Source organism: Sorex araneus, chromosome 4 (genome assembly GCF_027595985.1).
Source record: "Sorex araneus isolate mSorAra2 chromosome 4, mSorAra2.pri, whole genome shotgun sequence".
NCBI classification, from domain to species: Eukaryota; Metazoa; Chordata; class Mammalia; order Eulipotyphla; family Soricidae; genus Sorex; species Sorex araneus.
Window position 1 is genome coordinate 9,776,666 of NC_073305.1, and position 24,399 is coordinate 9,801,064.

The 24,399-nt window shown below is 61.9% G+C and overlaps 1 protein-coding gene across 1 annotated transcript; it reads left to right on the forward strand.

The window, feature by feature from the left end:
- The first annotated feature begins 8 nt into the window (after positions 1–8).
- On the forward strand, positions 9–23,119 carry XPC (XPC complex subunit, DNA damage recognition and repair factor). The gene is made up of 16 exons (XM_004613191.2): positions 9–150; positions 5,437–5,620; positions 8,592–8,719; positions 11,002–11,116; positions 11,937–12,021; positions 12,842–12,999; positions 13,306–13,426; positions 14,561–14,650; positions 16,056–16,832; positions 18,269–18,429; positions 20,257–20,338; positions 20,678–20,812; positions 20,903–21,072; positions 21,492–21,585; positions 21,681–21,770; positions 22,378–23,119. Exons 1-16 carry the CDS (start codon positions 63–65, stop codon positions 22,585–22,587), a joined length of 2,688 nt encoding a protein of 895 aa, XP_004613248.2. The 5' UTR covers positions 9–62; the 3' UTR covers positions 22,588–23,119.
- Positions 23,120–24,399: the final 1,280 nt, after the last annotated feature.

The following is a 24,399-nucleotide window of genomic DNA, read 5'->3' on the forward strand; positions in this document are numbered from 1 at the left end:
GTGGCCGGGCCGGGCCCCGCCTCGGGGGCGGAGCCCGCGCGGGGTGTCGCTGCCGGGGCAAGATGGCTCGGGACGGCGCAGCTGCAGCCCGGGAGCCGCGGCGACGCGGAGCGCGCGGCCCGCAGGCCCAGCGCCGGGAGCAGGAGGCGGGTGAGAGCGCGGCCGAGCCGGGCGGAGCGGGAGATGCGGCCGGAGGGCCGGAGGCAGGCGGGCCCGGGGCGCAGGGAGCGTGCGCGCGGGAGATGAAGTTTCCGGGAGGCCGGTGCCTGGGCTGCGTGCACCGCCCCCGCCCCGGACCTCCCCCGGGGGTCCGCGCCCGCGTCCTGCACGCGGGGCTCATGCATTCCCAAGCCCCCCGCCCCTGGCCGCGTGCACCCCGCGTCCTGGCTCTTGCACCCTGTAGCCCGCAGGGGTCGAGTCCAGCCTTTGGGCAGATGCTGAGGGTCCAGTTGGGGAAAGAGCGTTGCGGGGTATTCCGTGCCCCCCGGAGCTCACGGTCCCGCACAGTGCCAGTTGACTCCCCCCCGCGCCCCAACTCCAGGCTGGGATGCAGCCTGACTTCAGCATGAGTACTGAGCAGCAAAGCCGAGCGCTTGGCACCGCTCCCCCAGTCCCGTTTGAACTTGCCGCTCGCCTCTTGTTTTCCATCTCAAAGGAGCCCTGTTCGCGGACCTACCTGTTCACACGCCTATTAAGTCCCCCCACCACACCCCACCTCACCCCCGCACCCCGCGTCGGGAACGCACTACCCAGACCTTCTGCAAATCCGCCTGCGCCACCGCAGAACTTGACCGCGCAGAACTTGGCCTCGCCTCTCGGGGCGAGCTTGGGACTGGAGAGACGGTGCAGCCGGTAGGGCGCTGGTAGGGCGCTCGTCTTGCACCGGGCTGGCCCGGGTTGGATACCCAGCACCCCGTAGGGTCCCCCCAGGAGTGGTCCGGGAGCCCCGGGAGCGTTCCCAGTGTGACCCCCCAAACAAAAGACATAAATCGAAGCTGTCCACTCGTCTTTATAGCCCCCGGGGGGCCAGACCACCGTTGCTTTAAAGCTGACCGACTGACTGTTCACCCCTTTACTAACCCACCATCACTTTTCAGTTGAGCCCCTGGACTGTGTCCACCCCTTTCCCGGCCTCCCCACTGCCCTTCACCTGCCACTGTGCCCAGGAGGCCATGCCATCCCCTCCCGAGAGCCCACGCCTGGCCTCCCCTTGGTCTCAGCATGCTGTGGGACACCCCCAGGTTTCGGCTGTTGCTCCAGTAGCCTCCTCCCAGCTCCTTGCCTGTGCGCCTTGGAATTAATTGCTCAGACATGCCCGTGAGCAAAGGCCTTTGAAGGGCCTCAGCCTAGGATGTCCCCCCTTGCCCTGGCTGATTCTCTGGTTCCTTTAGTTTTCCCCTCAGAGGCTCCTTGAGCTTCCTGGGACTCTACAGAGCGCCCCGTCACCATCTGTCATGATCTGGTTCATGGGTTTTGCTTTGTTTTGTTTTGGGGCCACAGCTGGCGATGCTTGGGGTTACTCCTAGCGGGCTGGGGGACCAGATGGGGTGCCAGGATCAAACCCAGGTCAACCACGTCCAAAGGCAACTACCCACTGGCTATTTCTCTAGCTCCGTAAGTGCTTGGTTTGGCCTCACCTTTCTTTCTTTCTTTTTTTTTTTTTTGCTTTTTGGGTCACACCAGGTGATGCTCAAGGGTTACTCCTGGCTCTGCACTCAAGAATTACCCCTGGCGGTGCTCAGGGGACCATATGGGATGCTGGGAATCGAACCCGGGTTGGCCGTGTGCAAGACAAACGCCCTACCCGCTGTGCTATCGCTCCAGCCCCTCGCCTTTCTTTTTTCTTTCTTTCCTTTTTGTTTGTTTGAGGGCCACACCTGTTGATATTCAGGGGTTACTCCTGGTTCTGCACTAAGGAATTACTCACGGCGGTGCTTAGGGGACCCTGTGGGATGCGGAGGGGATCAAAACCACTTTAGTTGCCTGTAGGGCAGATGCCCTCCCGGCTGTACTATTGCTCTGGCCGCTGGGCTCAGTTTTCATATAGCATTGAACTTCCTGAAAAACATGTATTTATTTAATTTTTTCTGAATTCCCCTCTTGTTCCCACCCTCACCTACATGTACTATCCAGTCTTTTTGGTAGGGGAGGACAAGGTGGTGGCAGGGTCTCACACAAGTAAATCACCTACTCTAACCACTGAGCCACATCCCTGGCCCCCAATACATTATTTATTTATTTATTTTTTGCTTTTTGGGTCACACCCGACGATGCACAGGAGTTACTCCTGGCTTTGCAATCAGAAATTACTCCTGGTGGTGTTCAGGGGACCATATGGGATGCTGGGAATCGAACCTGGGTCAGCCGCGTGCAAGGCGAACGCCCTCCCCACTGTGCTATTGCTCCAGCTCAGCTCCCCCCCCCCCCCCCAATACATTATTTAGACAAGTGTGAAGTCTGTACTATGGAAGGAATTTCTGGTCTCTGAAACAATTGACTAGGTAACCTGTGACCTAGATTCCATCACTTCATGATACACGTACATCTTATAAGTTCCTTGGCCATTAGGAAATTGTCATTGGTAACAGTTTTCTAGCCTTAGAAGGTGTTTTGCCCTCCAACTAATAGTATAAGTTCCACCGTAACGGACTCTCTCCTTCAGAGAGCATTTATTGAATGTCTGCTGATGGCGTATACCTGCCGGGTGTCAGAGGAGAGAGTGTAGGAGGGGCTCGGAGCGAAGTGATGTGCCTTCTCCCACCCACAGCCCGGTGGGAGGAGGTGGAAGGCTTTGTGGCTTCTGCAGGACTAATCAGCCTTGCCCGGAGACTTTGTGGGGTGCTCTGCAAAGAGTGGTTTGTTGTGTACCTTGAGGCTGGGGAGTATTTGGGGGAGCAGCACTCAGCAAACCACGGCAGGTGATCACGTGCCCCGCTCCTGTCAGCTCGGCCTCCACAGAGGCTAAGGCGCACCCAGGCAGCTTCCGGGAAGTGTGTCGGCCCCCGCGGTGGTCAGGGAGGCTGGGCTGCAAGTCACAGTGTGGTTGTGGTCTAGAAACCACAGACTCTGTGGGTCTTCTTCACTCACTCACTCCTTCATATGATGGTGCTGGAGATTTAAGCCCGGCCTCACGCTGGTGCTCTCCCAAGGAGCCACGCTCTCGAACCCAAATTGTTTAAGTGTACTTACTTTTTTTTTTTTTTTTTTTTGCTTTTTGGGTCACACCCGGCAATGCACAGGGGTCACTCCTGGCTCTACACTCTGGAATTACCCCTGGCGGTGCTCAGGGGACCCTATGGGATGCTGGGAATCGAACCCGGGTCAGCCGGGTGCAAGGCAAACGCCCTACCCGCTGTGCTATCACTCCAGCCCCTACTTATTTATTTTTGGTTTGGGGGCTGCACCCGGCTTTGCTCAGGGGTTACTCCTAGTGGTGCTCAGGGGACCATATGGGATGCTGGGGATCGAACCCAGGTCAGCCACGTGCAAGGCAAGCGCCCTCCCCACTGTCCTATCGCTCCGGCTCCATGCTTTTTATCTCTCTCTTCTTTTTTTTTTTTGGTTTTGTTGATGGGCCACACTTGGGGATGCTCAGGGGTCAGTCCAGTCTGTATTTAGGAATCACTTCCGGAGGTACTCCGGGGACACTGTGGGATGCTGGGGATCAAACCCAGGTCAGCCGTGTGCAAGGCAGACACCCCCTCCCCCTCGCTGCGTTATCTCTCTGGCCCCAAGACACTGTGGGCTTGAAAGCACCTGCATGCACACCAGGGAGTGTGACTCGGCTGTCTGAAGAATCCGCGTCAGAGCAGTCTTTCACCTTCTTTCTTCCTATCTGTTTTCTTCCTGCCTTTTTTTTTTCCTGCTCGTCCACACCTTCAGGATAGGATTTATTTATTCCTTCAACACATCTTGTTTATCAGAGACCTATTTCCAGCCTCGGCTCTGGGTGCTGGAGTGGTAGGGAAGAGATGGGCAGGACCCCTGCCTTCCCCCTGCTCTTAAGGGTGCTTTGAATCTTTAGGGAACAGGTGAGTGACAGGCAGGTGAGAGCCAGGAAGGGGGGGAAAGCAGGATGCTGAGCGCAGCTGACGCCAGTAAGGAAGAAGCAGCTTAGAAGCTGGTCAGGCACTCCCCCCTCCCCCCCACCCCGTGATTGAACCCGGTTCAATCCCCAGCATCCCCTATGGTCTCCCGAGCACCACCAGGAGTGATTCCTGAGTGCAGAGCCAGGAGGAACCCCTGCGCATCACCAGGTGTGACCCAAAAAGAAACAGAAAGAATCTGTTGGTCAGGAAGGACCCCCAGTGGGGAGTGGGAGGGGACTTTTGGAGCCTGTTAGTGTTCTATCGGAGCCATTCATGGAAAGTTCTGGAAGGAGGTAGGGGGGGGTGCATTCTAGGCGGAAGAAACAGCAAGAGACTCGGAGGCCGGAGCCGTAGTTCAGCGGGGAGGGCGCTCGCCTGGGGCATGCCTGACGCAGGTTTGATCCCCGGCACCCCAGATAGTCCCCTGAGCCTGCCAGAAGTGATCCCTGAGCACAGAGCCGGGAGTCAGTACTGAGCCTTGCCTGGTGTGGCCCAAAAACAAAAATTAAAAGTACCAGACACTCGGGCCTCAGCCTGCTGACTTCTAGCTTAGCGCTTCCTCAGTCTTGTTTTTCTGCTTTCCTTCTTGTCTAATTAAATGTGAGCAGCTGACCTCGAACCCATATAAAAATCATATGAGTACTATGAGAAATGACAGGGTTTTTTTCCTTTTTGCCATAGAGCTGGAGTAGTAGTACAGCGGGGAAGGCACTTGCCTGGCACAGCTCACCCGGGTGTGATCCCTGGCACCCCCTATGGTTCCCCGAAACCTGCCAGGAGTGATCTCTGAGCACAGAGCCGGGAGTAAGCCCTGAGCACTGCTGGGTGTGGCCCAAAAGGAAGGAAGGAAAGAAGGATGGGAAGGGGGCCAGAGCGATAGCACAGCGGGTAGGGCATTTGCCTTGCACGCGGCCGACCCGGGTTCGATCCCCGGCATCCCATGTGGTCCCCCAAGCACTGCCAGGAGTAGTTCCTGAGTGCAAAGCCAGGAGTAACCCCTGAGCATCGCTGGGTGTGACCCAAAAAGCAAAAAAAAAAGAAGGATGGGAAGGAATGAAGGAAAGAAGGATGGGATGGAAGGAAAGAGGATGCGATGGAAAGAAGGAAAGGAAGGAAGGAAGGAAAGAAGGAGGATGGGACAGAAAGAAGGAGGGGAAGGAATGAAGGAAAGAAGGATGGGATGGAAGGAAAGAGGATGCGATGGAAAGAAGGATGGGACAGGAAGAAGGAGGGGAAGGAGAGGAGGAAGGAGAAATCGCTGTGGGGATTGCTCCCGCCGCCAGCCCCGCCACCTCCCTCCCTGGCTTCCCCTGCCCCTGACCTCTGACCTCCTCCCTGTACCGTCTAGATTCTGACTTTGAAGATGAGAAACCTGCCAAGAAGCGCCCGCCGGCCAGGGTCTCCCCAGGAAAGAGGAAGAGGGGCCGCCGTGACCCGGGGGTCCCAGCAGACGGCCCCGCACAGAAGAAAGTGGCCCAGAAGACTGGGAAGGCCGCCAGGCCCCAGGTGGCCGGGGAGGAGGGTCGGCACAGGTGAGCCGGGCCAGCTGGAGACGCGTGACTCGGTGGGAAAGACGGGGGCTCCGGAAACACAGGTGCCGGCCAGAGCCCAGCCCAGTGGGCCTGGGAGCCCCAGGACCGGGACTTTCCTCCCCACACTCCAGCTGGGGACAGGGGCCACTGATCTGGGGTGTGTTTGTAGTTCCGCAGGGAGAGGGAGTGGCCCAGTGACCCCTCCCGTCCCCTTCGGCCCCGGCTCCGGAGTCCCTTTCTGCATCAGGGACATCAGTGTCCTGAATATCTCCCTGCCCGTCCAGCTCTGCCGGCCACTGCCCTGGCCACGCCCTGCTGGACCCCCCAGTTCCTCTGCAGGCACCCAGCGAGGTTCACACCTTTTCCCCAGGGCCCTCTCGCACCCCCAAGACAGGGACCCCTCCCCATGTGGCCTTCCCGGCTTCTTCCTCTCTCTGTCGCTGGCTTGTTTTTGTTCACTCTTTCTGTAAATTGGGTTTTCCCTCTAATTTCTTGCAGCTTCTCCTAAGAGGGCGTCTTGCTCCCTTGTGTTGTGTTTATTTGTGTGTCACACCCCTCCTGGTTGCCCAGTATTTTCACCAAGGGCTGGGCTCCGGCCTGGTTCTTTATTTTATTTAATTCCTGTGGGTCTCGAGGGCAGACATGACCTCTGCCCGGCAGAAACAGGGTGGTTTTTTTTGGGGGGGGGTGGGTGGGCAGAGGATTGCTTTTTGGGTCACACCCAGCAATGCTGGGCATTGCTCCTGCCTCTGCACTCAGGAATTACTCCTAGCACTGCTTAGGAACCATATGGGATGCCGGGGATCAAACCCGGGTTGACTGCATGCAAGGCAAATGCCCTCCCCGCTGTGCTATTGCTCCAGCCCCAGACGCTGAGTGGGGTTTTTTTTGTTTGTTTGTTTGTTTTGTTTTTTTTGCTTTTTGAGTCACACCTGGCGATGCACACGGGTTACTCCTGGCTCTGCACTCAGGAATCACTCCTGGCGGTGCTCGGGGGACCCTATGGGATGCTGGGAATCGAACTTGGGTCGGCCATATGCAAGGCAAACGCATCTCCTGGCGGTGCTCAGGGGACCCTATGGGATGCTGGGAATCGAACTTGGGTCGGCCACGTGCAAGGCAAACGCCCTCCCCGCTGTGCTATCGCTCCATCCCCAGACGCTGGGTGTCTGCGGTGGCTGAGCGTCCCTGTTAACAGTAAGCGCTGAGGACTGAGGGGACGGCCGGGAAAACTTGTTCTTGGGAGGATGAGGAGTACAGGGATGCACAGAGCAGAGGGGCAGTTTTCTGTCCCCCTTTCTCGGCTGCAGAAGGAAGTGTCTCCCTGGGCGTGTCCACCTGGCCAGCAGCCCAAAGTCCCAGGTAGCGCCAGGCAGTGGGGACAGGAACAATTGGGGCCAATCTCGCCTCTTCTCGGGCTTCTCCGGAGAAGGGTTCGGAACTCGCAGCTGCCAGGCTGCCCCCCACTCTGCTTGCGGTCTGTGTCCAGGGAAACCCTCCATAGGGAGCCAGCGTGCTGCCCGGGAAGGCTCGGTGCCCCCCTGGCGCGGCCGAGAGTTGGTGGGATGCAGAGCCAAACTACGAACCGCTTGTGGCTCTTTATTTTAAGATGAACCGTTTTTGTTTCTTTGTGTCCAGAGCCTGGGGGGGGCGGGGAGTTAGTGCCCCTGTGAGCCTTTGGCAGCGCTCCCCGCTGGTACCCCACGTCAGAGCTCAGGAAACTGTAAGAAACATAATAGTTGGAGCACGGTTTTTGTAGAAATGTCCCAAGGTATATCACATATTAGATGCCCTTGGGTTTTTCTTTTCTTTTTTTCCTTTCTCTTTTTTTTCTCTTCTTTTCCTTTCTTTTCTTTTCTTTTCTTTTCTCTTTTCTTTTCTTTTTTCTTTCCTTTCCTTTCCTTTCCTTTCCTTTCCTTTCCTTTTCTTATTTTTGGGCCACACCAACGGTGCTCAATTTTTACTCCTGGCTCAGAGCTCAGCTGTCTTTCCTGGTCGGTCTGGGGGCACCGTACGAGGTGCTGGGGATTGAACCTAGGTTGGTTGAATGCATTCAAGGCCAGCGCCCTCCCTGCTGTACTCTTGTCTCTCTCCAGCCCTGTTTTTGTCATTTGCGGTACCTCGATATACAATATTGCTCCTTTTTTGGGGGGTGGGGGGCACTCAGGGATCACGCCTAAAGCTCGGGGGCCCTGTGGGGTGCTGACGACGAACTCCTAAAGATTCAACAGAAAGACTCCTCGTAACAACGATGTATATTGTAAAATGGCAGGCTGCAAAATGAATATGCAAAAGTCCATGGCGTTCCTACATATAAATAATGAAAGAAAAGAAAAAGTTATTTAAAAAAAACATGCTAGCGCTTGAGATTCTAGCATCGGGATTCGAACCCAGGGAAACTTGGGCCCCCTGAGGCCCTCTTGAGATCCCACCCCACCCCAAGTAAATGAGTTTAGTGATGGAGTGCAGTAAATGAAGACAAGACATAATCACGCCAAATTTTTATTTGTTTGTTTTGTTTTTTGTTTTTGGGTCACGCCCGGCAATGCACAGGGGTTACTCCTGGCTCATGCACTCAGGAATTACTCCTGGCGGTGCTCGGGGGACCATATGGGATGCTGGGATTCGAACCCGGGTTGGCCGCGTGCAAGGCAAACGCCCTACCTGCTATGCTATTGCTCCAGCCCCAATCACGCCAAATTTTCAGGCAATAGGATGCGGTGGGGTACGGGGGGAGCACCACACTTAACGGTCCCCGGGGCCTCTGTGCTCAGGGGCCACACCTGGTGGGGGTCAGGGGTCCTCAAGGTGCCGGGAATCCAACCTGGGTCCGTCGCGTGCAAGGCAAGTGCCCTGCCCCCTGTCCTATGGCTCCGGCCCCCACTGAGGAATCTTCTAATTCCACCTGGCTTCGCCGTGGCGTGAGGACCACTGGGCCGTCTTCATCTTCCTTCCTGTGATGGTTCTACAGGGCACCCCCCAGGCCCCGCCAGAAGGCCCAGCGCCCCAGGAGCGAGACGCCGCCTGCGGACACGGGCAGCCTGGACGGAGAGGATGAGGACGAGGACGAGAGCGAGGATGACTGGGAGGAGGTGGCGGGTAAGCGCCCTGCCCCGTCAGAGGCCCTTGGTTCTCTGTCTCCGTGCGGCATCTCTCCTCCTCTGAAGGTCCCCAACTCACTTGGTCTCCCCCCGCCACCTCCCTTCCAGAAATTCTCTCAATTTCCACCCCCCACCCCCCCAAAAAACTGCCTCTCCTCTTCCTGGAATAAACAAGCTACGCCAGCCTCTCCCGAACTCCCACCGGGCGCTTCCTGGCGCCGCCTCCAGAGGGCGCTATTGATGATCGCTGACTTCTAGGATAAACAAAGTATTCTCAGAGCCAAGCAGAGAACACGACCGGTCCTGTTACAAAATACCCTTCCGAGCTGGGACTTTGGTTTTAGTTCTTTTATTCTTTTTCCTTTCCCAGTCCGTGATGGAATCAAAATATCCACCTTTGTGGCCCGGGCTCACTCCTGGCTCTGCATTCAGGGATGCGCGTTGCAAGGGGGGATTAGCACTTTGGGGCCCAAAACTTCTTTATGGGCCTTTGCTCGGGAAGCCCCCCTTAGGTCCGGGTCAGTGTTTGCAGGCACCGTCCCTGTCCCCCTTAACATGCGAGGGGCTGGAGCCATAGCACAGCGGGGAGGGCGTTTGCCTTGCACGAGGCCGACCCGGAATCGATCCCCAGCATCCCATTGGGTGCCCTGAGCACCACCAGGAGTGATTCCTGAGTGCAGAGCCAGGAGCAACCCCTGAGCATCACCGGGTGTGACCCAAAAAGCAAAAGAAAAAGAAGATGCGAAAGATGTGCCGGTAGTTTGAAAATCCGTAACTCAGACTGGCAGCCTCCAGCCGTGACCCCCTGCGGAGACAGCTGTGGGGAGTGTTGTAGCGATCAGTACACGTGGCAGATCTGGGTTTGAGCCTGAGAACCACATGTGGTCCCCTGAGCCCCTCGGGAGTAATCCCTGAGAGCAGAGCCAATAGTAAGCCCTGAGCGTCCCCAGGTGTGGCCCCTCAAACCAAATTTAAGAAGTTCCTGGTTACGGGAGAGAGAGGAGAGGGGCTAAGGCCTTGCCTTGCCTGCGGCTGACCCCAGTTCAACCCTCGGCACCGCGTACAGTCCTGCCTCACTGCCAGGGCTCAGAGATGAGCGTAAGCCCTGAGCACCGCCAGATGTGGTCCCCAAACCCCCCAAAATGGGGGGGGGGGTGGAGAATAATATTTGCTGAACTACGTGCATGGGAACAGCTGGGGTTAGGGTCTGTGTGACGTTCAGCTCAGCATCTCTAGAGAGCTACAGAGACTTTCTTTCTTTAGGTTGTTTTTTTTTCTTTCTTTTTGGGTCACACCCAGCGATGCACAGGGGTCACTCCTGGCTCTGCACTCAGGAATTACCCCTGGCAGTGCTCAGGGGACCCTATGGGATGCTGGGAATCGAACCCGGGTCGGCCGCGTGCAAGGCAAACGCCCTCCCTGCTGTGCTATCGCTCCAACCCCTTCTTTAGGTATTTTTGTTTTGTTTCATCTTTTGCTTCTGTTGCCACACCCCAGTGATGCTTGGGGCTTACTCCTGGCTCTGTGCTCAGGGATCACTCCTGGAGGTGCCTGGAGGACCTGGAGGTGCCGGGATTGAACCCAGGCAGGCCACATGCAAGGCAGGCGCCCTCCCTGCAGTTCTGTCACTCCAGCCCCTCTGCAGAGACTTGCTGTGGTGACCTTCTACCCTGCTTGTCCACAGTCCTGTATGGAGGACCCGGGGTGGGGGGGGGCCGGAGACGGTTGTCCCTCTGGTCCGGGGCTGACGGCTCCAGGACACAGACTGTCTGGGAAATAACAGACAGGGACCAGCAACTGATGGTCAGCCGGCGTGTTTATTCAGAAAGGACAGTGGTTCCACAGGGGCAGGGTCGGGGGAGGATACGTGGGGGTCAGCTCGGGGGGATGGAGGCGTCAGAGGTTTCCTGTGCTGCCTGCCCATTGGACGGCTCCTGAGGAGAGACAGCCATGAATTCTCTGAGCAGCCGCAAAGGCTGTCTAAGGCCTGATGAGCAAACAGTCCGCGTCATCAGTCTCGCCTGGCTCGTGGTGACGTTGAGAGATCCCGTTACCAGCCTGGCCATCAGGAGATCGTCCATCGGTCTCTGGTCAGGTCTCTGTCCAGCGTGAGCTTCGGGACTGGGCGTCTGCGGGGCTCTTTAATTCCCGGGACCTCCTGGCGGAACCCCCGTCCGGATGAGCCAGATCAGCAAGAACCCCGACGCCTCCTTCCCGGCGGGGCCTCGGGCTTGTCCCCCGAGAGTGATAATCGCTCCCCCTTTCCGTTGGCGCCACTAGAGCTGGCCGAGGCGGGGCCCGAGCCTGCAGGAGGGAGCATGGCCTTTTCCAGCCCCGCGGAGCCCGTGGAGATCGAGATCGAGACGCCGGAGCAGGCGAAGGAAAGAGAAAGGAGGTGAGATGGGGAGGTGGGGAGTGGGCTCTGGGTCCCTGGGGGCCTCGCTGGACACACACACACACACACACACACACACACAGAGTCTGGGTCATTGGACACACACACACACTCACACACTTGAGGAACTTGGGCCACACACACACACTCACACACACACACATACATACAGAGTCTGGTAGTTGGACACACACACACACACACACACTTGAGGAACTTGGGCCCGAGACACACACACACACATACACTTGAGGAACTTGGGCCCGACAGACACACACACACACACACACACACACACACACTTGAGGAACTTGGGCCTGGGGCCAAGCTTCCAAGTGGTCAGAGGCCTTCGGGACCCCATGGAGGCCAGTGGTCTCACCCCGTCTCAGGCAGGCAGGGTTGGGGCCTCTGGCTCCCTCCAGGAGCTGAGGCTGTGGCCCCCGGGGCAGCCCGTCTCCCGGCCCCCGAGAGCCCAGGTGGGCAGGGAATGTGGAGCCCGGCGCCAGCAGCTGCTGAGGGGCGGGCTCCCTCAGGTGGCGTGTGGCCGGGGAGTCACCCAGGGTTTCTCAGGCCCCGGGGCGTGGGTGCGAAAGGGGTTCCTCGGCCACAGATGTGCGGGGTCATCTCACCCGGAGGCGGGGTGGCCCGGGGGGACCCTGGGGGGTTGCTCGGGGACAGTGTGTCCTAGCTGGGGGCTGGGGGCTGCAGGCAGGGGACAGGAGCCTCAGACGGCAGGGGTGATTCTTGGGCCAGGGAGGGCGGCGGAGGGGGGAGGGCCAGGCTTCCCGTCCAGCCCCCCAGACCTCTCTGTGCCCCGCAGTGAAAAGCTGAAGACGGAGTTTGAGACCTACGTCCGGAGGATGATGAAGCGTTTCAACAAAGAAGTGCACGAGAACACGCACAAGGCAAGCAGGCAGCGGGGGGTGGGGGTGGGTGCTGTCCTGTCCCTGCCCTCCCGGTGGGCCGGAGAACACGCACACGGCGAGCGGAAGGCGGGGCCCGCCCCCAGGGTGGATCTCCAGTGGGCAAGGCCTCTGGAAAAGAGGAAAAAAGGAATAGTTCGGGCTGGAGAGATGGGTCAGGGGGTGCATTTATATCTTTGTAGCCCACCAAGCCCGGGTCGAATCCCCACACCACTGGGTGTGGCCCAAGGAAACAAACAAACAAAAATTTAAATGAGTAGGGCCCGAGTGATGGGACTGCGGTGAGACCTTGTCTTGGACGTGGCCAAGACAACCCGGGGCTCAGTCCCTGACCCTTCGTGTGGTTCCCCCTGGCCCCCCAAACAGCCAGCAGCTGTGTCCCAAAGGCCTGAGGGTTGGCGGGGTGTTATTGTTTTGTTTTTGGGGTCGCACCCAGCTATGCTCAGGGGTTCCTCCTGGCTCTGCACTCAGGAATTACTCCTGGCGGTGCTCGGGGGACCCTGTGGGATGCTGGGATTCGAACCCCCGGTCAACCGAGTACAAGGCAGAGGCCCTCCCCGCTGTGTTATCGCTCCCGACCCCACGTTGGCGGTTTCTTCGCGGGCCTGGAGCTGAGTCTTGGCACAGAGCAGGACTCGAGGCGCCGGCGGGGGGCGCTGCTGCCCTTTGATTCCTGGCGCACAGCTGTGGTCACGGCGACTTCCTGCCCACGAGGGATTCTTGCCCTGGGGCTGTTTTCTGCCGTGTGTCTGTGGTTCTGGGCCTGGCCCAGTGCTCAGCGCCCTGTGCCCCCTCCGTCCAGGTCCACCTCCTGTGCCTGCTGGCCCGCGGCCTCCAGCGCAACCGCGTCTGCTGCCAGCCCGACCTCCTGGCCATCGGCCTGTCCATCGTGCCCGCCAGCTTCACCAAAGTGCCTCCCCGGGACGTGGACATCCGCTACCTGTCCAACCTGGTGAGGTGGTGAGTGTCCCCGGGCCTGGGTGCTCCTGGGGGGGCGATGGAGAAGCCGCCGGCATGAGCCCAGCCAGACCCGGGGGCCCCATGCTGTGTGCGAGAAAGATTTAGTGAGAGGCGCGCTCCTCGGGGTTCTGGAAGGTTCCAGGAGGCGGCATCTGGGTCGGGGCCTGGGTCGGGGCCTCAGGCGTGAGTGGGAGTTAGCCCGGGGCGGGGAGGAGAGCCGGGGAGGCAGACCGGGTCCCGAGGTTCCCCCAAGACCCCTCATGTCCCCGGCCGCGGGGGGAGCGCCCCCCCCACTCTCCCACCCAGGTTCATCGGCACCTTCACCGTGAACGCCGAGCTCTCCACTGACGACCACCACGACCTGCAGACCACCCTGGAGAGGAGATTCGCCATCTACGCCGCCCGCGACGAGGAAGAGTTGGTCTACGTGAGTGTCCGTCTGCCGGCCACCTTCCTGGTGGGCCCCTGGCCCTCTCCCCCGCCCGCCCCCCGCCTCCCTCGCCTCCTCCTCTGTTGCTTGGTTGTTCTTTTGTTGCTTTTTCCTTTGGAGGGGGCCACAGCCAATGGTGCCCACGGCTGGCTCCTGGCTCTGCACTCAGGTCTCTCCTGGTGGGCTCAGGTGACCATGAGGTGACGGCCATCGGAGTCGGGGTGGCCAGAGGCAAGGCGGGCGCCTCCCGGTGCTCTCAGTCCGGCCCCCGTTTTCCGTGTTGTTGAGAGTCGTTTTCGCCGCCTTCCTGCATTTGCAGCGTGGGGCGACGGGCTGCGGGATTCCCGGGACCCTCTTCTCACCCCCTCGCAAGGGAGCCCCGGAGCCGTCCAGTCCTGGCTCCCCGCCCTCCCCCCTCCTCCCACCCTGCGCCCCCGGCCTGCGGTCAGGCCCGCAGGCAGCAGCACCCTGGACTGGTTGCTTTTGTTCAGCGTCACGTGTGCCCGGCCCGCCCGTGTCCATGGCACCTGACCACGCCTCCTTCCTCTCCGTGGCTCACTCCGCTGCGTGGACAATTCCCCCCCCCCCACACACACACACACACACTCGACCTCCGTGTCCAGGCTGCCTCCGTCCCTCGCTTCCTCGGAAGGGCGTGCTCAGAACCCGCCCAGTGCGTTTATCTGAGTCCGTGGACCCCTGAGAGCAGAGTTGTTGAGGCAGCATATGGCGAGTTTATTGGTTTTGGCTTTGTTTTTTTTTTGGTGGGGGTGCGTCACACCTGGCAGGGCTCAGGACCTACTCCTGACTCTGTGCTCAGGGATCACTCCCGGTGGTGTCCGGGGGACCACCTGGGGTGCCGGGGATCAATCGAACCAGGGTTGCTTCCATGCAGGGCGGGTGCCCTCCCGCCCTCCCCTCTGCGCTGTCTCTCCGGCCCCTTCTGGTGACTCTGTGCCAGTGGGTAGACTCCAGCTCCAGCGTCATTTCAGCCCGTCTGCGGGGACCCGGGCTGCCCCCGCTGCCCCATGGCTCCTGTCTCTGGGGGAGAAGCCAGACCCCCGCCGAGGCGGCCTTGCTCCCTCCCCACAGCCTGGTCCGAGCGAGTCCCTCGCTCCTCTCCCCCTGCAGCTCTTCCTGCTGATCCTGCGGGCCCTGCAGCTGCTGAGCCGCCTGGTCCTGTCCCTGCAGCCCATCCCGCTCAAGGTCACGGCCGCCAAGGTGAGGTGCTGGCCGCGGCCAGAGACCAGTGTCCATTGCGGGGGGGTGGGGGGAAGAGGGGGAGGGACGGCCAGCCTCAGACACAGCGTCACCGAGGTCGAGTGGGGCTGCCTCCGAGCCTGCCTGCACCCCGTCTGGGGGAGATGGGGCAGTGCGTGGGTGTCCGGCCCCCAGAGCTTGGCGGTGGAGCAGCCTGATGACTTCCTGTCCCCTGTGCTGCCTGTCCCACCCCCCTCCCCCCAGTGATGGGAGAAGACCGGGGAAGGACTCCGATCGTTGACTTCGGGAGAATTTGATTTTCGTTTTGGGGCCACCCCTGGCATTGCTCAGGACTAAATCCGGGCTCTGTGCTCACACTCAGTGGTCCTTGGGAGGAGAACCTGTAGGGTGCTGGGGGTCAACCTGGGTCGGCCGCGTCCAGGGCAACCCCCCTACTCGCTGTACTGTGGCTCCAGCCACGCCACCAGTCCAGACCTCAGCCCCACGGATGCCCGGACGCCGCCTTTCCCTCTGCCACTCGGCGTGGTCTCCCAGAACCCCAAGGCGCTTTTTCACTTCTGGATTTGCAAGAGATACGGGCGCAAGTTTTCTCAGGGGTCCCGGCACTGCTCGTGATGCAGCCGGAGACTTTGTTTGTGTTTTTCAAGCAGCAGTAACTGTGCTGCGTACAGTGACCCCCACTGTGCAAGGCTGCTGCGTTCTGGGTTCAGAGAACGAGGGTTTCACACCGGGGGCCGATGGCAGAGAGAACCGCAGGGGCGAGGCAGGATGGCCGCGGGAGCCCAGGTTTCTCGGGGCGCGTCTCATGTGCTCTGTGTCCCCGAGCTGTGCTTCAGTGCGACAGGAACTCCGTGGAGGCCAGAGCAGTAGCACAGTGGGAAGGGCGTTTGCCTTGCACACAGATAGCCCAGGTTCGATCCCCGGCATCCCTTATGGCACATGGTCCCCGGGCACCGCCAGGAGTGATTCCTGAGCGCAGAGCCAGGAGGAAGCCCTGAGCATCGCCGGGTGACACCCAAGAAACCAAACAAGAAATAGAACTGGGCTGGAGCAATAGCACAGCGGGGAGGGCGTTTGCCTTGTATACGGCCAACCCGGGTTCGATTCCCAGCATCCCATAGGGTCCCCTGAGCACCGCCAGGAGTCATTCCCAAGTGCAGAGCCAGGAGTAACCCCTGAGCATCGCCGGGTGTGACCCAAAAAAAAAAAAAAAAAAGAAATAGAACTGCCCCCTGGCCCTGTCCAAGGCGCCCGAGGTTCGCAGGCACTTGCTGACCGCCCGTGGACACTGCCCCTGTGAGAGGGCAGCTCGAGGGCCCCTGGGCCCCTGGGCCCCTGGCCTGTGGCCTGCCCCATTTCACGACAGGGCCCCAGAGCAGGTCCTGACTGTCCTGTTGTGTTCAAGGGAAAGAAACCGGCCCAGGAGGGACGCGCAGACAGTGCCGCGGGCTCCCCCGCAGCCCCCAGCCCCGTGGCTGGACACCAGCTCAAACCGGAGGCGGCCGGACCAGGGGGCAGTGGCCGGCCCCGTGCCAAAGGGAAGAGGAGCAAGACCTCCACGGCCGGCAGGAAACGGGGTACCGCAGCCTCCAGCGGGGAGGAGGAGGAGGAGGAGGACGGGGAGCAGGAGGGAGCCCGGAGAGCACGGCGCGGCCGGGAGCGGCGGGCAGCCGCCAGGGTGTCCTACAGAGAGGAGAGCGGGAGCGACGCGGCGGGCAGCAGCTCGGGCGAGGATGCCCGGCCCAGCCGGCCGCGGAAGCGGAGGCCAAAGGCAGAGTCCTCCAGCGACTCCCGCAGCCCCCCGCCATCCCCGGGCCTGCCCGCGGCTGCCACGGGCCCCGCAAGCAGCAGGAGGGGCCGGGCCGCGGCCAGAGGGGCCCCGGGGCCCGGGACGGACCAGTGGCTGGAGGTGTTCTGCGAGCGGGAGGAGAGGTGGCTGAGCGTGGACTGCGTGCACGGCGTGGTGGCCGAGCCCCGGGCCTGCTACCAGCACGCCACCAAGCCCGTGACCTACGTGGTGGGCATCGACAGCGACGGCCACGCCCGGGACGTCACCCAGAGGTACGACCCCGTCTGGATGACGGTGACCCGCAAGAGCCGCGTGGACGCCGAGTGGTGGGCAGAGACCTTGAGGCCGCACCGCAGCCCCCTGGTGGAGAGGGAGAAGAAGGAGGACCTGGAGGTGAGGCCACCGCCGCCCACCCAGGGACGGGGCTGGGGGGCTGGTCCCGCTGCCTGCCCGGGCCGGGCATCTTGGCGCCTGTCAGTGCCCTGCACAGACACCTTCCTAACGGGGGTCAGAGGTGAGCTCACCCGGCCTGGCCACTGGGGAACGGGGAGTAGTTCTGGCAAGCGAGAGGAGGAAAAGGGTCCCCGTGTGGCCCCTGCTCAGCCCGCGTGTTGAAAAGAGTGTGTCTGCACACACACACATCCACACAGACACAAGACATACAGACACAGAGATATACACAGCACAGACACACAGACACACACTCAGCCTAGACAGACACACATACATACACAGATTTACACATCCACAGCATAGACACACACACATACACACACAGATATACACACATATACACAGCACAGACACACAAACACATACATACAGATATACACAGCACAGACACACAGACATATGCACAGCTATACACACATCCACAGCATACACACACACACACACACACACACACAGAGACACATACATAGACATACATCACTGTCACTGTCATCCCATTGCTCATCCGAGCAGGCACCAGTAACGCCTCCATTGTGAGACTTGTTGTTACTGTTTTGGGCATATCGAATACACCAGGGGTAGCTGCCAGGCTGGTAGCTTGCCGGGCTCTCCGAGAGGGGCGGAGGAATTGAACCCAGATCTGCCCTGTGCAAGGCAAACGCCCTACCCGCTTGCTATCGCTCCAGCCCATAGACATACAGACATAAATATATACAACACAGACACACACCACACACCCAGCAGACACACAACACACACACACACTCAGACACACACACCCCCAGCAGGGAGCTGGGCTGGGCCCAGGCCCCTCCACGGTGAGCCGTACCGGAAGTCCTTCGTGCCGAGAGCACAGCCACTGAGCTGGGGGAGGCTGGGAGCCGCCGGAGCCCTTTCCCGGCTTCCTGCCGGCTCTCCACACGGTCGGCCCTGGCTGGAGGGCCCACTTCCCGTGGTCGGCAGGTCCCTGCGCCGGTGTCCGTGGTGTCTACAGTGCCGGGTCCCCGGGGCCCTCTCCCTGCCGGCTCGCTTCCTGGCCGCCTGCCCTGATCCTGCTGGGGCTGCAGGCTAAGGGGACCCCAGACTCAGACCCAAGCCCCCCGCCGGGGCCACCAGGCGGTGCAGAATCCGGCAGGGCTCGGGGCTCAGCCTCTGGGCACGGAAGGTTTCCTTGCTCTGGTCTCCGCTCGCCCCCCAACCTGCAGGGCAGACGTGGGCCCGAGACGTGGCCGAGAGCCCCAGGCTGGGTGACTTGGTTGCCCGAGTGAGTGGGAGGCCGCGGAGGGCCAGCAACCCCCTGCCCAGATGCAGCGGGACACGGGCGGGGGCCGCGGGGTGCACGGTCACCTGCTCACGCCCGTGCCTGGTCTCTGCAGTTCCAGGCTAAGCACCTGGACCAGCCCCTGCCCACTGCCATCGGCACCTACAAGAACCACCCGCTGTACGCCCTGAAGCGGCACCTGCTCAAGTACGAGGCCATCTACCCCGAGACGGCCGCCATCCTCGGCTACTGCCGCGGGGAAGCCGTGTACTCCAGGTGCGTGACCGGGCCCGGCCTCGGCCCACTCGCGGGCCGCGCTGCCCCAGGCGTGTTCGAGCGCGTGTGCGTGTTGATTGTGTATGTGTGCTGGTTTTGTGCGTGTGTGCCAATGGTGCGTGTGTGTGTTGATGGTGCGCATGTATGTTTTGTGCACGTGTTGTGCTGATAGCGTGTATGCCGGTGGTTGTTGTTGTGCTGATTGTCCATTGTCTGTGTTGGTGGTGCGTATGTACGTGCTGTGTTCTACCGTGTGCTGGTCGGTGTGTGCTGACTGTGTGCTGGTGTGTGCGTGCGTGTGTGTATGTGTGTGTGTATATGTGTGTGTGCGCGCACTGACTGTGTGCCTGATGTTGGTGTGCTGCCTGGGGGTGGGGGGCAGGTACAAGAGAGGAAAACTTGAGAATTCCAGCCCAGACTCGAGCGCACGACAGACCATGAAACAGCATCTCCCCAAAGTGAGTTTTGAGAGGGGCAGGGCTGGGCAGGCCTCCAGCTCCAGTGGGGGCCCCGGAGCCTCCGCGAGGCTGAGGCCCCGGGTTGGGCCTTTCAGCTGTCCCTGTGGCTCAGGGTCCCATGTGCTGGAGTGGGGGGGGCAGGCACGGAGCGAGGTGCTTGTCGGGAGCAGAGGGGTCCCAGCTGTCCCCCGCGGGAGGCTTCTCTGCCTCTGGCCCGGGTCTCTGCCCACGCCACAGGCTCCTGGACTTCTGCAGCCCCTTCCCCAAACAAGGTCCATCTAGGAGCAAACAGCGCCCCGAGACACCCGAGGGAGCCACCTCCCCCGTCATCCCACCGCACCCAGGGGCTGGCGTCCCCCTCCGGGAAACTGACCCAGAGGCACCCGGGGTAGGAAAGTGGGTGAGGGAGGCCCCTCGCTGCCCCTGCCCAGGACCACGAGCAGGACTTCCATGGTGGGAGCAGCCAGACGCCCCCTGCAGGGCGGGGTGCAAAAGAGGGGAGACAGCTGTGGGTGGCTGTCTGGGGTCCCCCCAGTCACCTCGAAGCTCCCCGGGCTTCGGGCCCACAGGTGCCCGGGCAGGGACAGACGTCCCGGGGAGAAGCTGTGCAGGCTCCCCGCCCCCCCAGACCAGCACCAAGTACAGCCCCAGCACCCTGGGGCACCAGCTACTCAGTCCCATGGTAGGGAAACAGGACAAGGAAGCGGAGGCATTTGACGCCCACAACAGAGCCAGAGAACCCCCTGGGTGCCGTTCAGATGCGGGGCGGGAGAGTTTCAACTCAGAAAAACCAGAGGGGCTGGAGCGATAGCACAGCGGGTAGGGCGTTTGCACTCGTCCGACCCAGGTTCGATTCCCAGCATCCCATATGGTCCCCCGAGCACCGCCAGGAGTAATTCCTGAGTGCAGAGCCAGGAGTAACCCCTGTGCATCGCCAGGTGTGACCCAAAAAGAAAAAAAAAAAAAAAAACCAGAAACCCCCAGGGCAGGCACCAAGGCAGCAGGGCGGAAAGTGGGAGAAACGCTCCAGGACCCCGCGAGTGTGGGCGCAGGGGCAGGCGGGGCCTGGTGGGCACTGGGGACTGCGTGTGTTCTGCCAGGGTCCCCCTCTGCCCCCTCCCTCAGCAGGCCTGGCCCCTCGGTGTGGGCCTGGCCTGGGTGAGGGGAGCCGAGGACGCGGCGAGGGGATGAGGGGACATGCGTCCCCACGAGGTCGGTGACGTGCCCTCCTGGTTCTTTGGGGGAGCAGGCCCAGCCCCCCACCCCCAGGGAGAGCGCAGAGACGGGTGGACCGTCATCAGTGCTGCCTTCTGCCAGGGGTGCCCCTGGGCAGGTGTGACCTCTGCCCTCTGCCCCGTTGCCCCCCCAGGGACTGCGTGCACACGCTGCACTCCAGGGACACGTGGCTGAAGCAGGCGCGAGTGGTGCGACTGGGAGAAGTGCCGTACAAGGTGACAGCGGGGCCACAGGCGGGGGGGGGGGGGGGGGGGGCGGGGGGGGAGTGCGGGCCGGCAGCTGCCCCGTGTGGCCGTCGGCGCTCGGGGGTCCCACTTGGAGCCGGGGATGCGCACGGCCCTTGTGTTCGGCACCGGTGCTCGCCGTGTCCCTCCGGCAGAGGGCAGGGGGCGGAGCCCACTCCCACAATCCCGTGAACACACGTGGCCTAGCCCCCACCTGGGATCGCTGGCCCCCGCTCGGGGCGTTGGAGGGGATCCAAAGCCCCATCTCGGTGTGGTGTGGGAGCCAACACTGGGCGCTTAGGGCCCGCTGGCCTGGGGGTCCCCTCGCAGATGGTGAAGGGCTATTCCAACCGGGCCCGGAAGGCGCGCCAGGCCGAGCCCCAGCTGCGCGACCAGAACGACCTGGGCCTGTTCGGCCGCTGGCAGACGGAGGAGTACCAGCCGCCTGTGGCCGTGGACGGCAAGGTAAGTCCAGGGGGAGGGGGGCGGAGGGGGAGCTGGGGCCCTCTGCAGCGTCCCCAGCCAGGTGTGACTGCCCCCCCCGCCCCCGCGCAGGTGCCCCGGAACGAGTTTGGGAACGTTTACCTCTTCCTGCCCAGCATGATGCCCGTGGGCTGCGTCCAGCTGCATCTGCCCAACCTGCACCGCGTGGCCCGCAAGCTGGACATCGACTGTGTCCCGGCCATCACTGGCTTTGATTTCCACGGAGGCTACTCCCACCCCGTGTGCGTGCGGGTGGGCGGGCTCCCCGAACCGGGGGCGGGCGGGCGCGTGCACGAGAGGCTCCTTGGACAAGGAGCGGGTGGCCGGGCGCGTGCACGCGGGGCTCCCTGGACAGGGCGCAGATGGACCCATGGGCGTGTGCCTGCATGCGCGGCTCCGAGGGCGGCCAGCAGGTGGCGCCAGCACGCGGGGTTCCGCGGAGGGCGTGCAGGTGGGCGGGCGCGCAGGTGGGGCCCATGGCGCGTTCCCAGCACTTGAACCGTGACCCTGCCTGCCGGGTCATCACTCTCCACCGGGAGGGGGTGCCCAGTGACCCAGCGGGCCCCCTTCCTGCCCGGCTCGTGCCCACTACCAGCCTGGCCTCTGTCCGGGAAGCCCCACCCGGAGCCCCCCCCGGGACACGCGTGCTGCGCCCCCGCAGGACGGACGGCTACATCGTGTGCGAGGAGTACAAAGATGTGCTGCTGGCCGCCTGGGAGAACGAGCAGGCGCTCCTTGAGAAGAAGGAGCAGGAGGTGAGCCGGGCGCCCCCGCCGGGATCGCCGCCCCCTCCCCTGCGCCCGGCTTCCCGGGAAGGTCCCGGCCACTGGGCACTGTCCCCTCCCCGCAGAAGCGAGAGAAGCGGGCCCTGGGGAACTGGAAGCTGCTGGTCAGGGGACTGCTCATCCGGGAGCGGCTGCGGCGGCGCTACGGGGCCAAGGTCAGTGACCGCCCCGCGAGGGAGAGGCGCGGCGGCCCCAGCCTCACCGCCTCTCGCGGGGTTGGGGAGGCGGCTGGTGGGGGTCCAAGGCTCCCTGGAGGGGGCAGTGGGAGGGAATAGGGGCTGGTTGTGCATCACAGACTCACCCCTGCGTGTGCACGCCCTGGCCCGGCCCTGCGTGCGCGCGCCCTAGCGCACCCCTGCGTGCGCGCTCGTCTGCTCTGAGTGTGCGTGCCCAGTCCCGACCCACCCCTTCCTGTACCCGCTCTGTCGGGCCCAGCGTGTGCGGGCTCTGCTGACCCACCCCTGCGGTGCAGGGATGTGGCTTGCAGAGCCCCCCAGCCCCATAGGCAGAGGCACCCGGCAGCCCCTACACCTCCCACGTGGCCTGGTGGTTTCCCTGCTGTGCGCACTTGCGCCCTCACCGTTACATGCAGGGGTCACCAGGCCAGCTCTCCCCGGCTGAGGACAGTCGTGTGTCCCCCCCCACCCCCCAGCCCCTGGCCCAGCTCACGCTGTTCCAGACGCCCTCGAACCGGTGGTAGTGCGGCCTGGTGTCTGGCCACTGGCCTGGGCACATCTGCCCCCCCTGTGCCCCTCTGTCCAGAGCGAGCCCGTGGCCCCCCACGCGGATGCCGGAGGGGGACTGTCGTCAGATGAGGAGGAGGGCACCAGCGCCCAGGCTGCGGCCAGGATCCTGGCTGCCTCCTGGCCCCAGAACCGCAGGGCCGAAGAGGAGCAGAAGCCGGAGCAGCCCAGGACCAAGAGGGGGAGGAGGGCGGCCGAGTCCCAGCTCTTTCCTTTCGAGAGACTGTGAGTGGCACAGCCACCTCAGGCCACGCCGCCGGGGGTGCCCGGGGTCGGGGGGGGGCCTCTTCCAAGAGGCCACGGAGCTGGGGACAGCTCTGCTGGTCGCCCTGGGGGACAGCCAGCCGGCGTGAGCCCGGACCTCGTCCCTCCCCGCTTGGGGAACAGAATCTGCTCAGGACACTGGTGCCTGCGGGCCCAGCCCTTCCCCGCGGCCGCCCCTTCCTCTGCTGCCCCCAGAGCCCCGCCCCACACTCAGGTTCACTGGCGCTGCCCTGGAATGGGGGAGCACTGGAGGAGGAGGCCCTCCCGGGGGGGGTTTCAAGCATCTCCAAGAACAAAGCTGAATCCGAAAAGGTGAGCCCGGGAACGTCGCGTCGGCGCAGTGAGTCAGGGCTGACCAAAAGGGGGTCCGGACACACCCCCAGAGCTGTGAGCTGTGGATGTCCAGAACTTTCCATCACAACTAAGAACGAAATAAAGCTTTTTTCCTGCAAGAGGCCCGCCCGGGACTGTGCGAGGGGAGGGATCGAGCCTGCGCGCAGCGGCCGGGAGCAAGGGAGCGGGGAGGAGGGTGTTTGCACCGCCCGGCCCGGGACACCGCCTTTTCTGGCCGTGTGGAACCGCCCTGAGCGCTCTGAGTCAGCCTCATCCAAGGGAAACAAAACAAAACACTCAACACTCGGGGCGTGACTCACCCGGCTGGCCGGGCCCTGGCCGGAAGGCGAGTGTTGAGCAAGTGGTTGTCATGGAGACCAGTGGGGCCCCTTCCGGCACCCAGGCCTGCACGGGAGGCAGGAGCATCACCTCGTCTCTGCAGGAAGGACCCCCTACTCGGGGCGGGCGGGTGCCGGAAAGGTGTCCCACCTGCGGCAGAGGAGTGCAAAGCCCTGAGCCCACCGGCATTGGGGGGGGGGGGGTGGGAGGGAGCGGGAGCGTCAGGACGGGAGGGAGGGCCCAGGTTTGGGTGCTCAGACTCCCCGTGGGCCCCTCCCGCCTACAGGGCAGCCCGTCCCAAGTTACAGGTGACGAGAGTTGCCAGGGATGGCCCAGTAGAGCCCGCTGGCACGGGTGGACTTGGCCCGACAGCATGGGGCTGGACCCACCCAAAGGTGGGCACCTTGATCTGTGGCTCTGGGCCGTCTCTAGCCTGTTCTGAAGACAGATGCAGTTTGAATTCACTCACTTGAACTCACTTTGAAACAGAACAGTCCTGGGGCTGGAGCGATAGCACAGTGGGTAGGGCATTTGCCTTGCACGCGGCCAACCCGGGTTCGATTCCCAGGATCCCATATGATCTCCTGAGCACCGCCAGGGGTGATTCCTGAGTGCAGAGCCAGGAGTAACCCTTGTGCATCACCGGGTGTGACCCAAAAAGAAAAAAAAAATACATAAACGCTGTGGAGTTACAATAAAGCAGCTTCAGCTCATCTGTTAAAAAAAAAGAAAAAGAACAGTCCTGGGTATGGAAGGCTTCTGAGTGCTAGAAATATTAAAGTGTCCTTTAAAATTTTATTTAAATTAAAGGGCCAAGGGCCAGAGCTCTAGAACAGTGGGGTGGGCATTGGCCTTGCGTGAGGCCACAGCACGGTCGGTCCCCAGCATCCCTTGTGGTTCCCCAAGCACCGCCAGGAGTGATTCCTGAGAGCAGAGCCAGAGCCTGAGCATCGGCAGGTGTGACCCAAAAAGAAAAAATGATAATAACTAAAGGGCCAGTGAAATAAAGGGCTGAGCGTGTTTTGACCATGTTTGGTTCCCAGAACCCTTGGAAACAACCCCCCAGTATCAGCTGTCACCCCGTCACCCCAAAGCGGAAAGAACC

Bases quoted from the DNA above. Each gene is read 5' to 3' on its own strand.
- XPC (XM_004613191.2), top strand. From the start codon at position 63: ATGGCTCGGGACGGCGCAGCTGCAGCCCGGGAGCCGCGGCGACGCGGA. The intron at 5,621-8,591 runs GTGAGCCGGGCC...ATGGTTCTACAG, and splicing joins GGGGAGGAGGGTCGGCACAG to GGCACCCCCCAGGCCCCGCC. The intron at 21,586-21,680 runs GTGAGCCGGGCG...CCCTCCCCGCAG, and splicing joins TTGAGAAGAAGGAGCAGGAG to AAGCGAGAGAAGCGGGCCCT.